At 41.0% G+C, this 16,849-nt stretch overlaps 1 protein-coding gene across 6 annotated transcripts in view; it reads right to left on the minus strand.

The window, feature by feature from the left end:
* Positions 1 to 4,969: 4,969 nt before the first annotated feature.
* Positions 4,970 to 16,849, minus strand: part of LOC6032569 (multidrug resistance-associated protein 4) — a 37,664-nt gene continuing 25,784 nt past the window's right edge. For all 6 annotated transcript variants that reach the window (XM_038261517.1, XM_038261518.1, XM_038261520.1 and 3 more), the window contains 5 exons: positions 10,016 to 10,183; positions 8,311 to 9,952; positions 7,640 to 8,256; positions 5,642 to 6,922; positions 4,970 to 5,579 (listed from right to left, as the gene is read on the minus strand). In XM_038261517.1, coding sequence (XP_038117445.1) covers positions 5,312 to 5,579; positions 5,642 to 6,922; positions 7,640 to 8,256; positions 8,311 to 9,952; positions 10,016 to 10,183 — 3,976 coding nt within the window. In that variant the 3' untranslated portion in view covers positions 4,970 to 5,311. The remainder of the gene's footprint in view (positions 5,580 to 5,641; positions 6,923 to 7,639; positions 8,257 to 8,310; positions 9,953 to 10,015; positions 10,184 to 16,849) is intronic.

Consider the following 16,849-nt stretch of genomic DNA (forward strand, 5'->3'; position numbering starts at 1 on the left):
ACACGAAAGCACGCAATGTAAATAATAACAAACACGTTTTGTTTGGCTGACCATTCTGTGCGTTGTCCCGAAGTTTGGTTGAAGTTGGTTGCTGGAGTCCCGAGTTATGTTTACAAATGTTTACGGTACTTTTACGTGCGTCAACCGCGTTCTGACCTGAAATCCCTTTAGCCAGTTGACGCACTTACATCAATTTTCAGGGAGTGACAAGATAGCACGACAAGATTGAAACTACTTTCATATGAAAAGTGACAAAAATGCACGGAGTTTTTTTCGGATTTCGTTGAATATCTCAGGATTGAAATCGAATTTTGGGGATCTGTGAGGCATTGTGAGCTGCATAAAATGGCGTTCTTAACTCAATTTGGCCTAAAATACACGTACGACAAGTTAGCACGACGGCGACGACATGAGCGTGTCTCAAAAGTATAAAATCGAGGAAATCGACGGCAATATTTCAAAAGGCATCATGTACATTTCTGGAGTTTTTTTTTTGAAAAGGACCAATAAACCAAATTTCCAGTTTTTGCTTTTTGGGTGTTTTTGGAAATGCCTTGAGTTAGGGGTATTGAAAAACACCCAAAATGCAAAAACTGAAAATTTGGTTTATTGGACCTTTTCAAAAATAACTCCAGATTTTGACCCTTTCCAGCATATTGCATTTTCTGAAAGTACTCCTAATAAACTAACTTTCCACCAAAAATGAGCAAAAGTTACTTTAGTAGAGTTTGTTTAATAATGATTATAAAGCAACATAAACAAAATCTCTGGCATCATCAGTGCCTGTTTATATAGCCCTGTCAACCTGTCAAATAAAAGACTACATGAACCTCGTGACGAAAAAAAAGCATCATGAAAAAGACGCCATGTACATTTGCCGGCGAAAAGCGAATCATAACAAAACTTCCCCCCCACTTGCAAAAGGTGCCATGTACATTCGGCGAAGAAAATCGAATCATAACATAGCTTCCGCTTGGGATAATCGAAACTTCGGATAATCGAGTTTACACTGTATAGTTGCGTCAGCCAAGTACTTCTGGTTTCCCCTCGAATTGACATTCCCGTCCGTGATGGGACAAATTGTCCATTAACATTCCAACGCCCAAGGCTCCAAAAAAGTTGGAACGGTAACTTCAACTCGCTGGTTCTCGGGCCTAACTCAACCAATCAAGATGATTCTTCTTTCCAGTGATTTGTTAGGATGTCTAGATCATTCTAGAACTTTGCAGAACTTAATTTGATTAAATCTGTATTTTTTGCGATCGAAAACATCGTTCCAACTTTTTTTTTCGCGTGTAAAAAAAATTCGCCGAAAATTCCGCGGAGGCAGTCTTTTTGAAAAAGGTGGAACGATGTTTTCAGTCGCAGAAATTACAGATTTGTTCAAATTAAGTTCTGCAAAGTTCTAGAATGATCTAGACATCCTAACAAATCACTGGAAAGAAGAATCATCTTGATTGGTTGAATTAGGCCCGAGAACCAGCGAGTTGAAGTTACCGTTCCACCTTTTTTGGGAGGCTTGGGCGTCCGTGTAAGTTGGACATGCGTTGGGCGTTCCAGTGTTAAAAAAAAGCATTGAATTGTTCTGATGTTTGTAGTACCTATATTTTTCCTGATTATTTTTTTATTGATTGATTGATTTTTTATTCGGTACAAAATGTCTCCAAAGCAGTAGCACAAAAATCCTACATCGTTAATACAATATACAATAAATTTTAGCGTTTACAATTTTTTTTTTAATATCCAGTCAAACTCCATTGAGAGCTAGTTGTGGCGCTATAACCACGGCAAATAGTGTCCAGGGCATTCGTGGAAATACAATGTCCCATCCCAGAGGGTCCCGGAGTACCAGACCATCTTAGCATACAACCAAAATCTCGGAGCGTATGGTGGTGTGTCCCCAAGCATCTTCCTCCCCTGTCGATTCAGAATTTTGTTGTTGTTCGGACACTCTGTGCTCAAACTCAACCCAATTACGAGTCATCTCTGCGATACGGCTTTACGCAGTAGGCCTGGCCGCTTTAACGCTTGTGATGTTTCAATGCATTTCAATGCAATGGCGCACTACAAATGTTATTAAATGACAAGAAGAGTGCTAGGCGTCATCTAACCTAAGGCACTCTCCATTAGATTAGATTAGATTAGATATCCGGTCAAACTCCATTGGTTTTTACCCGTTAAGGAGTTTGGTTGATCCTGCCAAGAGAAATCTGAAAAGATATAAAAGAAAGGGCATAGATTATGGCGATAAGGGTAAAAATAAAGAATAAGATAATTGTGTCGGCAAGCTAACTTTTCAAACTGATTTTTAGAAGGAAGAAAAAGTGAAAAAATGAAGAAGATTGGAAATCAAAATAGCTACCTTGCTACAAGAAAATCAAAGGATTTAAGGATGTGTTCACAGTGGGTTCATTGAAAAAAGAGAGCAATTTGTTTTAAATATTGATACGCTTTGACAATCACCAAATCTATTCAAAAAATAATTATATAATTGAGCACTTTTGAAAGATATGCATCTTTCGCCGGCTAATGTTGAAATATTAGGTCGTTCTAATAAATTATGGCTTCTGGTAAAGTGTTGATGGTTAGATAATTTGAATTTTCCCGGGCAGACGGTAATAACAAAATTAATAATATTTCAATAACAAATACTGAGCAATTCTCTACGAAATCGGTCTTCTTTAATTTTTGTATTTTTTAATCCGGCTGAAACTTTGTTGGTGCCTTCGGCATGCCCAAAGAAGCCATTTTGCATCATTAGTTTGTCCATCTAATTTTCCATACAAATTTGACAGCTGTCCATACAAAAACGATGTTTGAAAATTCAAAAATCTGTATCTTTGAAGGAATTTTTTGATCGATTTGGTGTCTTCGGCAAAGTTGTAGGTATAGATATGGACTACACTGAAAAAAAATATGCACGAAAAAAATGGTGGTTTTTTATTAATCTTTTTGTTACTAAAACTTGATTTGCAAAAAAAACACTATTTTTATTTTTTTTCATTTTTTGATATGTTTTAGAGGACATCAAATGCCAACTTTTCAGAAATTTCCAGGTTGTGCAAAAAATCTCTAACCGAGTTAAGATTTTTTTAATCAATACTGATTTTTTTCAAAAAATCGAAATATTGATCGCAAAAATTTTTCAACTATATTTTTCGATGTAAAATCAGATTTGCAATAAAAACGTACTTGAATGAAATTTTGATAAAGTGCACCGTTTTCAAATTATAGCCATTTTTTATTGTAACTTTTTGAAAATAGTCGCACTTTTTCATTTTTAAAATAAGTGCACATGTTTGCCCACCTTTGAAAAAAATATTTTTGAAAAGCTGATAAAATTCTCTATATTTTGTTTTTTTTTTAACTTTGTTGATACGACTCTTATGTGCTCTGATATAGAGCCATGCAAATGTTTAAAAACATGAAAATTGATGTTTTCCAAGTCTCACCCAAACAACCCACCATTTTCTTACGTCGATTTCTCAGCAACTAATGATCCGATTTACAATGTTAAAAAATGAAACATTCGTGAAATTTTCCGATCTTTTGGAAAAAAAATATTTTCAAAATTTTTGAATCAAGACTAACATTTCAAAAGGGCCAAATATTCAATATTACGCCCTTTAAAATGTTAGACTTGGCTTGAAAAATTTGAAGTTATTTTTTTCGAACAGAACGGAAAATTTCACGAATGTTTCATATTTTAAAAAATGCAAATCGGATCATTAGTCACTTAAGTACGTTTTGATTGCAAATTTGATTTTACATCGAAAAATAAAGTTGAAAAATTGCAAATTCAATTTTGCATTAAAAAATAACGTCAAATTTATTTTTGCATAAAAGTTAGATTTTTTTTCCAAAAAAAATGCAAATTGCAAATTAACCAAAACAGTAACTTATGGAGACATACCAGTTCAATAACAATTTTTGTTGTTATGCTGCTCCACCTCTCCGCACAAAATAACAAATCTGGTTATTCCTTCATGATTCCTTCTGTATTATTGGTTTGTTATTGCAATGACAGCATAATAACAGTTTAAGTTATTATGAGAACAAATTTTGTTATTGATTTTTGTTATTTTAACAACTAATCCGATCATCCCAATAACATATTTCGATCTTCTCACAAAATCAAAAACTGACCTTCCCAAGCTATTTCCGTCTGCTCTGGAATTGTGTTACTGTGAGATTGTTCATGTACCTAAACATAAATAATTTAAGCAACATAAATAGCTCTGACAGGAATGATGTTTTTGTTAATACATATTGTACTAATCGCCAGAGTGAATTCGCAGTGGTTTTTTAAAATTATTCTTAAGACTTTAGTGTGGGCTATTTAAAATTTGTTAATCAAAATATCTTGCTATCTCGCGAACATTGAAAGTTCTATAGGAAATTACTGAATAAATTTCGAATCTAATGTTGAACTTGAATTTGAATCTTATGTTTGACACCAAAATTTTAGTTTAGTGTGTTGTTTGTACTCACATACCAGGGATATCCACCATTCGGCCACGCCTGCTGCTATGAAAAAACAGGCATTTTATTAAAAATTGGTAAACGTCGTGTCCTAAAGTTAGCAAACAATTCTCCTGGAATGACCGGTTGAAATGCTAGGAAGGCCCCATCCACCTTCAAAGTGGATTAAATATTGCATAAAGTCCCCACTAACTTCCTTGCACGTTCTCAACGTGCGACCGTTGCTTAGCGCCTTACTCGTTGCCATATACCTATTCAACAATTCAATTGACTTCAATTGGTGACGGCACGCCAAACAATTCGCCGCCAGCATGCAGACAAATGCTGGGAGACGACGCGACTAACGCAGACGATGGATGAGTTTGCATTAAAGTGGAATTGAGCTGCGGCAGAATGTGACCATCATGATGATTTGTCACACTTGTTGAAATGTGATTCTAATTTGATTTGCGGGATGCTTTCGGAGTGTGGAATTGACGAGCGGACGTTTTTGTTTAAATACATTTATTATTTGCTGTTGTAAATAAGGTTGTACGTACATACCATTCGGATGAATTCGCGCCTGTTTGTCTTAAAATCGAATTAACATAATTTCAGATGAAGCAGATTGATCACATAATGATGATGATACAACTTGGCCTTAAGTAACTACTACCTCGGTAACTAGTCGAGTTTGACACTCAAGTTCCATTTGAGAATAAGTTAAAATATAGATTCATAACAAATTGTTCTTTGTTTGATCACTGGGTTTTATCCATTCGAACACGATGAAGATTGTGTGCGCATTAATCTTAAGGACACTTTTTGTACCTTCCCCTTGCTCCGGGATTCACGCCGCGGCCATTTCCTCGTACTTTTGCTTCGCCGTCGCAATGAGTCGTTCCGATTCGGCGGGCCCGGTCGCCAGGACCATCTCCTTGAACACGCCGACGGGCATTTGCAGCAGGTCGTGCGGCGTGCCAAACTCGACCGATTCGCCCGCGTCCATCACCAGCACCCGGTCCGAGTCCATGACGGTGTGCAGGCGGTGGGCGATCGTCAGGACGGTGCACTCGGCAAACTTGATGCGGATCGTCTCCTGGATCAGGCGGTCGGTGCTGGAAGTAAAGTTTGAGGTTAGGAATGGGGTTTGTGGGAGGGATTGAGTTTGGAAACTTACGTGGGATCAACGTTTGCGGTCGCCTCGTCCAGAACCAGTATCCGGTTGCTTCGCAGGATGGCACGGGCAAGGCAGATCAATTGGCGTTGGCCAACGCTGAAGTTGGAACCCCCGGCGGCCACCGCCATCTGCAGTCCCAGCGGACCGTTGGCGATCTCTTTCAGTTCGACCTGCTCGAGGGCACTCCAAAGATCCGAATCGGGGAAGTCCTCAAACGGATCGAGGTTTCTACGCAGGGTTCCGGAGAAGAGCACCGGATCCTGGGGTATAATTGAAATCTTCGACCGAAGCGTCTCCAGCGAAATTTCACCGGTGTTGACTCCGTCAATCAGCAGATCGCCCTCGACTTGGGCCAGCCGGAAAAGGGCTCCGATCAAGGAAGACTTCCCTGCCCCAGTCCGTCCAACGATCCCGATCTTCTCCTTCGGGTTGATCTCAAAGTCCAGGTTCTTCAACACCAAGCTACCGCCCTCAAAGTAGCGATAGCTGACGTTCTTAAACCGAATCCGCCCCGACTCCGGCCAACTCTTGTTCATCGGCCTCGGTTGATCGGGTTGCTTTTCCGGCTTCAAGTCCCTGTACTCCAGCAACCGCTCGACGGACATCATAAAGTTGGCCACTTCGGCGCTCTGCCGAATACCCCACTGCATCATTCCGGTGAGGGCCATCGCCTGCGTTATGGCCAATCCGACGCGATCGCCGAGTATGCTGGTGTCGATCAACAGGAAGCTAAACACCACGATCAGCACGAATACCAGGCAGAGCAGATCCAGCGCAAATCCGAACGCCGTGGCGCTCGTAATGAACATGTAGAAGGACGCCGTGTGTAGGTCCTGGTGCGAGTCAAACTCCTTGATCAGCTCGCCTTGCGCCGCGAAAGCACGAATCGTGGGAAGCCCCGCAAGCGAAGCTGCCAAATGTGAAAACACCGGCGATCGCGTAATTCCCTCCAGCCGCTTGATGTTCTTCGACGTCTTCAGGTAAATCCTCCTCAAGTAGATAAAGATCACCCCCAAAAACGCCAACGGGACCAAAAACATCGGATTGACAATCACCGTCACGACGATCGTCCCGACCATGCTGAGGATTATCTGGGTCGCGTCCAGGATCGCCTTCGGCAGCAGCTCATCCACCGAGCCCATGTCCTTGGAGAAGCGGTTCAGAATTCGGCCGGACGGATTCGTATCGTAGAAGCGCATCGACGTGGACACGCACCCGTTGAACATGCTGTCGTGCAGGTTCTGGGACGCCCGCACCGACGTCTGGTAGAAGCTGATTGATCTGCGGGACAAAATGGCATTCAGATTTGGTTAAATCAAACATGTTTGTTAATAGAGATGGTGGGACGCCCGCGGAAAAGGTGATTCGTGCAAGGTGGGACACCCGAAAATTGCATAGAAAGGTTGTCCTTTTGAACTGAGAAGAAGCAGAACACAGCTTGCAGAAATATGGCTGATTGATTAATGGTGGGACGGCCACATGAAATGAGATGGAATTTTGCATGTTGTAATGAAACTCTTTGTTGCCTGACGGGTCACCAACTTAAATATGCAGGAAACGAACTTTTTGCGAGGCGGAATGTAGACATAACAGGACAAATGAGACTGATTGTTTTATGGTGGGACGCCCACTTTCAATGAGTTTGATTGTAGCGAGCTGGGACAAGAAAAGTGCATGATCGATAGCGTGGTAACAAGTCAGTAACGAAATTTTATAGTAACGAAGTGGGACGCCCATATGGAACGAGATGGCTTGGAAGGTGGGACGCCCGCAGGAATGAGACGGACCGTTAAATTTTTAATCGCCCACGTGTAGTAAGTTTGATCGTTTCAAAGTGGGACCCATATGGATTTTCGATTATTTTCCTAAGGTGGGACGCCTACCATGATTATACTGGTCTTTGTTAGGTGGGACGCCAACATGGGTTAGATTGTAAGAGTCAAGCTATGTTACTGCTTGTAGTAAGGTGGAACGTATGAAACAAAGTAAACTACTCACCTTGAGATTGCTATGAGGAAGACGCTGACCACGAGGGCTCCGTGCACGGCCATGCACAGTTCGGTGCTAAGAAGTGGTTCCTCCACGAAATCTCCCTCCGGCACCGTCGCTTCCAGAACTCCCGAGCTGTTCGCCCTGATCGACGCCACTGCATCGGTCCCGTTCTGCCGCAGGAAGATTCGCTGCTCCTCCTGACTGGTCCAATAGGCAACCCAAAAGTCCGCTCCACTGGCCGCAATCTGCGTGGCGATAAACAGCAACAGCAGCCCAAACACGATGAACGGATTCGCGCCGCAACGCACGTAGTTCAGCAGTACCGATCCCTGCACCGTGCCCTTCGAGCTCATCTCAATGTTCTGATTGTCCTCGGGAGATTTTGACTTTTCCTTCTCACTCTTGTCGCCTTCAAGCGTTTCATCGTCGAAATCGTCCAGCGACTGCGACGACGATGCGATCGATCGCGAAGAGGCGCGGGAATCCCGCCTACTGCGCTTGCCGGACGTTACGATCGAGCTTTCGCCATCTCCCGTTTCCTCCTCCAGCTTGGCCAGCAGTTCGACAAAGTCGATCCCGTTGCGGGACAGATCGTGCGGGGTGCCTTGCATCGTCACTTTACCCTGAAAAGAGAATATTTTGAGCTGATTGTTTTGAAACAGTTTTGAAGAACTCACCTCATTCATCACCACGATCCAGTCGGCCTCCTTCAGGAAGTGCACCTGATGGGTCACCAAGATTCGAGTGGTTTTCATCTTGCCCAACCGCCCGCGTGGTCCAATACAGATATCGAACAGATGCCGCCCCACGTGGGCATCCACCGCACTCAGCGGATCGTCCAGCAGGAAGATGTCCGCCCTCCGGTACACGGCCCGTGCCAAGCTGATTCGCGCCTTCTGCCCACCGGACAGGGCCGCTCCGCGCTCCCCGATGATTGTCTTGTCCGCGTGTGGCAGCTGCTCGAAATCGCGAACCAACGCGCAAGCCTGCACGACGGCGTCGTAGCGTTCCTTCTCCATGGGTTGGCCGAACAGGATGTTCTGGCGGACCGTGCCGGCAAACACCCACGGTTCCTGGCTGACGTAGGCGTGCTTGCCTTTGCTGACGATCGACCCGGACTCGACGGGGAGTTCCTTGAGGATGGCTTGCAGGAGGGACGATTTGCCGGCGCCAACGGGACCGATGACGCCGATTAGGATGCCTTTGCGGAAGTCCAGGTTGACGTTGGCGAGAGTCGCCGACTTCCACGATTCGTCCTCTTCGTCCATTTGTTTTACGGTTTCGACAATTTTAGGCACTTGGGCAGTTCCGTTCTTTGACGCCGGATTGGATGGATTTTCTTGCTGTTTCACTGCACCCCACCGCGCGGTCACGTTCTTCATTGAGATTGCTACATTCGGTGGGAGTTGGGTGTCGGACTCGATCAGTTTCTGCTTTTCTGAAACGTCCCCGTTGACCCCAAGTTCCTGGAGGAACTTGTCCTTCACCGAGGGAAGCTCGCCGGGTTTTTCCTCGTACTCCAAGAATCGCTGCAGGCGCTTCATCGCGACCATGGCTTCAGCAATCTCGGCGATACCTCGCACAAACATGGCGGACATTGTGTTGGCGAGGATGCCAAAGTACATGGCCACCACGAATACTTTGGCCGCGGTGAGGTCATTCCCTAGCAGGACCATCGCCATCATCGTACAAAACAAAGCGGTCCTCGTGGTGAACAACAAAAATGTCATGTACAAACCCCGCACGTACGCACTCTTCTTGACGATCTTCAACTCCATCCTACGGGCCAACTTAATCAACTTTGCAAACGGTTTCTCCCAAGCGTACATCTTGATCACCTGAATCCCGGAAATAATCTCATCCATCAACCGGATCCTCTCGTCGGTCCTCAGCGCCGTCTGCAACCGAAACCGCGAAGTCAACTTGCCCGTGTACGCCTGAATCGGCGTTACGATAAAGATCACGATCATCCCGATCAACCCGGCCAACCCAATCTCCACATACAACAACACTCCCACGATGATCGCCAGCAGCGGCGCGGACCACATCGAGTGCAGAAACACCGACACAATGTCGAACCGGTTCACGTCGTTCGATAGCAGGTTCACGACCTTCCCGGGCGCCGTATCGCCCAGCGCCGTCCGCGACAACCGCAGCGCCTTCCGGTAGATCACACTGCACACCGCAATGCGCACCTTCATACCGTTCTGGAAGCTCCCCAGAATGTACTGGTTGATCGAGATCACGCTCAGCGCGTTCAGCCCCACGATCACGCCCGCATAGTACAGGGCACTCTCGCGGCTCACGTTACTGTCGCGCCTGAAACGTGCGAGAATTTCACGTTAGTCAACCTGTTCTACAATGTCGTAAAGCCCGCCTTACCTGAAATACTGCAGCAGCATGCCCAGGAAGATCGGCTGGGCCAGCCGGATAAAGATGTCGTTGAAGACGGCGATGAACCCCAGCACGGTGTACTCCCACCAGAACGTCTTGAAGATGGCCTTGATGAGGGAGGGTCGACCCGGGCCGGACTGTTGGGCGAACCATTTTCTGGAAGAAGCGGCGAGAAAATCATCATCATTTCAATTATTATCAATTATTCAAGGAATTTGTACGAATGCGACTTTTAAAATAGTCGTGATTTAGTGTGTTTAAAAGTGTTTTAAAAACGAGATTTAGTAGGTAACGAAGGACAGTATATCCTTAGTAATTCTGTACGATTTAGATTTTTTTCACGATTTATAAATTTTCATTTTTTGATTTGAATGAAATTTGTCAAAAAAGCAATTATGTATCATTCGTTTTTTTATACAGTAATGTCTCCATGCAATTTTGGAGGCTGGCCACACAAATGCATTATTGCAAACAAAAAGCTTTTCATTTTTTTATGCAATGTACCGTTTTTTATGTTATAGCTTCTTTTAGATATAATTCCGATTTCTTTTGCGTTGAAAATAGTATTTTTGAATAGCTGGGGAAACTTTCTCTCTGAGACTTTAAAAATCGGGCAATTGGTTCTTGAGATACAGATTTTTATAAGTGTTTCTTAATTGGCCTGTATTTTTTAACTAGCGATAGGTCTATTCCCGTACGGCAGAATTCTGCAATTCTGCACGAAATCGGCAGCAGAGCGTTCAAGAACTGTTCTGCAACAAAAGTAATTTTTCTCTCAGACAGAACTTCTGCAATGAGAGAGGCTGAAGTCTTCTCTTTCATGTTGAAAAGTATCTGCAAGTTGGTGTGATGGATGTTGAGTACACACAAAAAAAAAGTTGAATTTTGGAATGTTGAAAATTTGGTAAGTCGAATATTACCTCTTTTTTTGAGTAATATTACATAAAAATGTGAACCTGATGAATATTCATCAAAAATTGATGAAAGGTAATCATTTTCTGAGGTAAAATTAACCATTTTTTTTTTTGACTAAAAATCTGTCACCATTTCCTCATGAATATAACCATCCTTTTTTCTGTGTACACGCTACACATAAAATTTGCAAGTTGGGTGAAATCAAGCATTTTATTATTGGTTGTAATAAATTTGATGTCTTTTTTATTTCTAAATTGTAATAGTCTTTTCAAAGGGACGTTTGTATATTTTGAATTGATGGATTTTTTTTAATCAGGTTTTATTAGGAACGATATTTTTTATAATACATTTCAAATTAATATTTGTTGAGGGAATAATTTTTGATCTTGAATTGTTTTTTTTAACAGACTAAATATGTGTGTTGAAATAATAGGTAAATCAAATTTGAAAGTTATTAATCATATCTGTAACGGTCCTACCAATATGTATTCTAATATGAACTAAAAAAAAAATAAAGTAATTTTGTCGAACTTTCAATGAAGGAATCATGAAGGAGGTATTAGTCTATGCCAGACAAACAAACAGGTTGACGTTTATGCAAACAAATCAGGCAAACTGTTAAAAAGTGCAAGTTTGTTTGTTTGTCATAGTCTAATGGGTAATTCTCCGCCAACTCACACAGCAGTTGCCTCGACCCCTCTTCGATTTGCGTGAAACTTTGTCCTAAGTGATAACTTTTGTCCCTGATCACGAATCCGAGGTCCGTTTTTTGATATCTCGTGACGGAGGGGTGGTACGACCCCTTCCATTTTTGAACATGCGAAAAAAAAGGTGTTTTTCAATCATTTGCAGCCTGAAATGGTGATGAGATAGAAATTTGGTGTCAAAGGGAATTTTATGACTTTTAATGGCGTACTCAGAATTCCGAAAAAACGTATTTTTAATCGAAAAAAAGTTCAAGATGGTATGTCAGAGACATAACCGAAAGACATAGGACCAAACAATTTGAATGTGTTTTTGGATTGCTAGTGAAATCTGAAATAAGATTATTTTATTTTGTTTCATAGATTTGTCGGCAAAATTGTCATAAATGTTCTCCCAAGGTGAACCTTCTATGAGGGCACCGGCAACTCCAGGTTGTGGCCACTACGGTCGAAATGTCAATTTTCATGTTCAGTATCAAAACCATGAATTTTGATATCCATATTGCCACAACTCGTATGGTTCTGTTAAAGACCCTCCGGGCCCCGGGAAACCTGCTTTGAGATCACCGGTCACTCAAGGTTGTGGCCACTACTGTCGGAATGTCAATTTTCATGTACAGTATCAAAAACCATGAATTTTGATACCAATATGCCACAACTCGTATGGTTCTGTAAAAAGTCCTCCGGGCCCCGGGGGAACCTGCTTTAAGGGCACCGGCCACTCCAGGTTGTGGCCACTACTGTCGAAATGGCCATTATTATGTTCAGTATCAAAAACCATGAATTTTGATACCCATATTGCCACAACTCGTATGTTTCTGTAAATGTCCCCCCAGGCCCCGGGGGAACCTTCTTTGAGGGCACCGGCCACTCCAGGTTGTGGCCACTACTGTCAAAATGGCCATTATTATGTTCAGTATCAAAAACCATGAATTTTGATACCCATATTGCCACAACTCGTATGTTTCTGTAAATGTCCCCCCAGGCCCCGAGGGAACCTTCTTTGAGGGCACCGGCCACTCCAGGTTGTGGCCACTACTGTCGAAATGGCCATTATTATGTTCAGTATAAAAAACCATGAATTTTGATACCCATATTGCCACAACTCGTATGTTTCTGTAAATGTCCCCTCAGGCCCCGGGGGAACCTACTTCGAGGGTACCGGCCACTCCAGGTTTTTTCCACCACCAATTCGAAATTTTTCATGAGAACCGCCGCATCATAGTGGCTTCAACGCGGTACGCTTCGCTCGAATTTCCTCCTTCTGCTGCCGGTGGTTCTTCCTTCTGGTTGCTGGTCCTCTTCTTCTATTGGCCGCTGCTGCTGCTGCTGCTCCGCGCCGGCCCGACGTGCACAGTTCGAGTGCTCGTTCCAAAGTGACTTGCTTTTGCGAAATTTTCTGCTTAAATAGCGGCACAGCCGGAGAACGGCACAAAAGGGGCGCGGTCTCGAATGCATACGCTCGCTCTGATTGGTCATCTGTCCGATTTGTACTGAAAAATTACTCATTTTGATTGCATGTTTTAAGTGCTTTAACTATGTTTAGTCAGACTATCTATGTAGTTAAACAATAGCTGAAGTCTTCCTCTTTCGATTGGTGGTCCAACCGTCTGGATTGATTCACAGGGAAAAAAGATATAAGCGTTCAAAATGTCCCCTTTTTTAACGCTTAAAAGTGACGCTTTGGATCGAATTTCTGAACTGGCCCCTCAATATAGTAAGTAAAGACATAGTCCTATGTCAAAACACTAAAAAAGTTTTAAAAATTCTCCCATTTTCCGTTACTCGACTGTAAAAAAAATTGGAACATGTCATTTTATGGAAAATTTAATGTACTTTTTGAATCTACATCGACCCAGAAGGGTCATTTTTTCATTTAGAACATTTTTTTTCATTTTAAAATTTCGTGTTTGCAAAGTTAGAAATTTGCAGGGTTATTTTTTAGAGTGTAAAAATGTTCTACAAAGTTGTAGAACAGACAATTACAAAAATTTGCATATATAGACATAAGGGGTTTGCTTATAAACATCACGAGTTATCGCGATTTTACGAAAAAAAAGTTTTGAAAAAGTTGGTCGTCATCGATCATGGCCATTCATGGTCACCCGCGACAGACACGGACGACGAAACAAAGAGAAACGCAAAAAGTAACTTTTTCAAAACTTTTTTTTCGTAAAATCGCGATAACTCGTGATGTTTATAAGCAAACCCCTCATGTCTATATATCAAAATTTTTGTAATTGTCTGTTCTACAACTTTGTACAACATTGTTACACTCTAAAAAATAACCCTGTAAAGTTAGAAAAAACACGAAATTTTAAAATGAAAAATTTTGCTCTAAATGAAAAAATGACCCTTCTGGGTGGATGTAGATTCGAAAAGCACATTAAATTTCCCATAAAATGACATGTTCCAAATTTTTTTACAGTCGAGTAACGGAAAATGGGAGAATTTTTAAAACTTTTTTAGTGTTTTTTTTCGATGAAAAATACGTTTTTTCGGAATTCTGAGTACGCCATCAAATCGGGCGTCTACTTTTACATAAAAGTCCCATTGACACCAAATTTCTATCTCATCACCGTTTCAGGCTGCAAATTATTGAAAAACACCGCTTTTTTCGCATGTTCAAAAATGGAAGGGGTCGTACCGCCCCTCCGTCACGAGATATCGAAAAACGGACCTCGGATTCGTGATCAAAGACAAAAGTTACCCCTTAGGACAAAGTTTCACGCAAATCGAAGAGGGGTCGGGGCAACTTTTCCCGATTTCGTGTGAGTTGGTAGAGAATTACCCTAATACCTTCTAAGGTTATATAATTGACATACATAACATTTTTGCTGAAACGAATGTTTCGTTGTTTACACATCATAGGGTACGTTATCCATTAGTGGACCCCTTTCCTATAGTGGACTCTCTGAAGGGTTTTTGATGAAAAATTCAATAAAATCACAATTTCAAGCGTGTTTTTGTCTACAAATCTTTTATTTGGCATGTTCAGCATCATTTAAAACAATGTTGACTGACATTGAATTGTCCTTTTCACCAAAATAAGTGTTTTGAGTTCGACATCTGAAATCAGCCATGGCCACTAGCATTTTCACAACAAAACTGCATTTATATTTTATGATTGAATTAACCATCCAATCATTTTTTGACTGATTATTTAATTTCAGCAAGTCGAAATAATGTAAGTTTAAGGATCTTTACTAAAATAAAGCGAAGAACTGCCATTTTCGAGCAAAAATTAGGGGGGTCCAATATAGGACAACGAAATCCAAACTTTTCCAAAAGTGGACCCCTGTTAATTTAACCTTCAGAAATGAAGAAAACTGTGTATTCAAGCAAAAGTTTCTCTAAAACATACAATAAATGCTTGTTGTTATCAACCTAAACGCATATTTTTTCAATCATGAGTATAAATATAGATGTTTTCATGTTAAAAGTACCAAAAATGCTGAAGCCGTGAAAATTTATAATTAATCAAAACTATAGTTGATTGTACTTAACTGAAGCATCATAAATGCAGTTTGAAATGATATTTTATAATAATAAATCAATAACAACACATTTTTTTTTAAATAAACATGCGTGATTTTATCAGCAACTGTAAACAAATCTATTATTTAGTTTCGGTCAACCATTTATGTAATTAATATGGAAAAATTTGCATCAAGATTACTTTTTTTAATTATTTTTATGTTTATAGTGGTTTTCGAAACGTTTTCTCTGATCTTTTTCGGAAATAAATGTTTTTAAATGTCTGTTAAGTTTTTTGTTGTTTAAAGCTAAATTTGTTAACAAAACATATTTGTTTATAATGAAAAGTGAGCAAAATCCATCTTTTATTCATTATATCTATCATTAGACCTACACCATGCATCAAAACATCAAATATCGGTTAAATTTGGTATAAAAATAACAGTTTGCCTATAGTGGACCCGGGTCCACAATCGGATTATGGACCCGGGTCCACTATAGGAAAAGGGGGTCCATAACAAGGCAAAAAAACTTTTTTTTCAAATGGCTTTTTTTCTGCTCAAAAACAAATAACTAATGAAACAAATAGTCAAAATTGTTCAAAAGACTTCAGATTTCATTGTTTTGTACAAAGGGTTATGAAAAAGTGCTTAAAATATTGAACATTTGTGAAAAATGTGCATCGGCTCTACTAGGGGGTCCACTAATGGTTAAAATACCCTATTTATACAGCAATTCCCCACGAAAACAGCATGGAAAAAAACAAAAGTGCTCGGATCGGGCTCAAAATTTTTGTGGGAGTTCCCTGGCCGAAATAATTAGACCCGTATTTTTTGTTAGGCCATTAGGGTGACCTACGCCGTGTTAGGGTGGTCTAAAAAATTGCCATTTTTCGATTTTCGCAAAACCACTTTTTCGAAAAATCATAACTCCTCGCCATTTCAACCGATTTCAATTGTCTTATACGCAAATGAAAGGTGATAAGTTGACCTTTCAAAGAAAAATAATAAGTTTCAAAAATCTAGCCTAACATATGAAAGGGCGTATGCAACTTTAAAATGCCGTTTTGACGGTGTCTGGACCAAAGAGCCTATGTCTGGAAATAATTTTATCGGATTCCCGGACATTTTTACATAACATACTAAAAATGGGAGGAGTTCATTAACAGGATTCCGAGATATGATTTTGAAAATAAAATCCGTGTTTTCTGACGCGCCGCGCGCAAAAACCGAAGAATGACGAAATTGGCAAAAAATCAACTTTTTTCACAAAAACTGCGATAACTTAAAAATTTCAGCGATGACCTATACATGTCTGGGTACCAAAAGTTGCGTCTTTTAATTACAAAAATTTTGGTACCCAGACATCTATAGGTCATCGCTGAAATTTTAAAGTTATCGCAGTTTTAGTGAAAAATGTTGATTTTTTGCCATTTTCGTCACTCTCCGGTTTTTGCGCGCGGCGCGTCAAAAAACACGGATTTTATTTTCAAAAAATCATATCTCGGAATCCTGTTAATGAACTCCTCCCATTTTTTAGTATGTCATGTAAAAATGTCCGGAGAATCCGATAAAAATATTTCCAGACATAGGCTCTTTGGCCCAGACACTGTCAAAACGACATTTTAAAGTTTCATACGCCCTTTTCATATGTTAGGCTAGATTTTTGAAACTTCTTATTATTTTTATTTGAAAGGCCAACTTATCACCATTCATTTGCGTATAAG

This window comes from Culex quinquefasciatus, chromosome 3 (assembly GCF_015732765.1).
Source record: "Culex quinquefasciatus strain JHB chromosome 3, VPISU_Cqui_1.0_pri_paternal, whole genome shotgun sequence".
In the NCBI taxonomy this organism is placed as follows: Eukaryota; Metazoa; Arthropoda; class Insecta; order Diptera; family Culicidae; genus Culex; species Culex quinquefasciatus.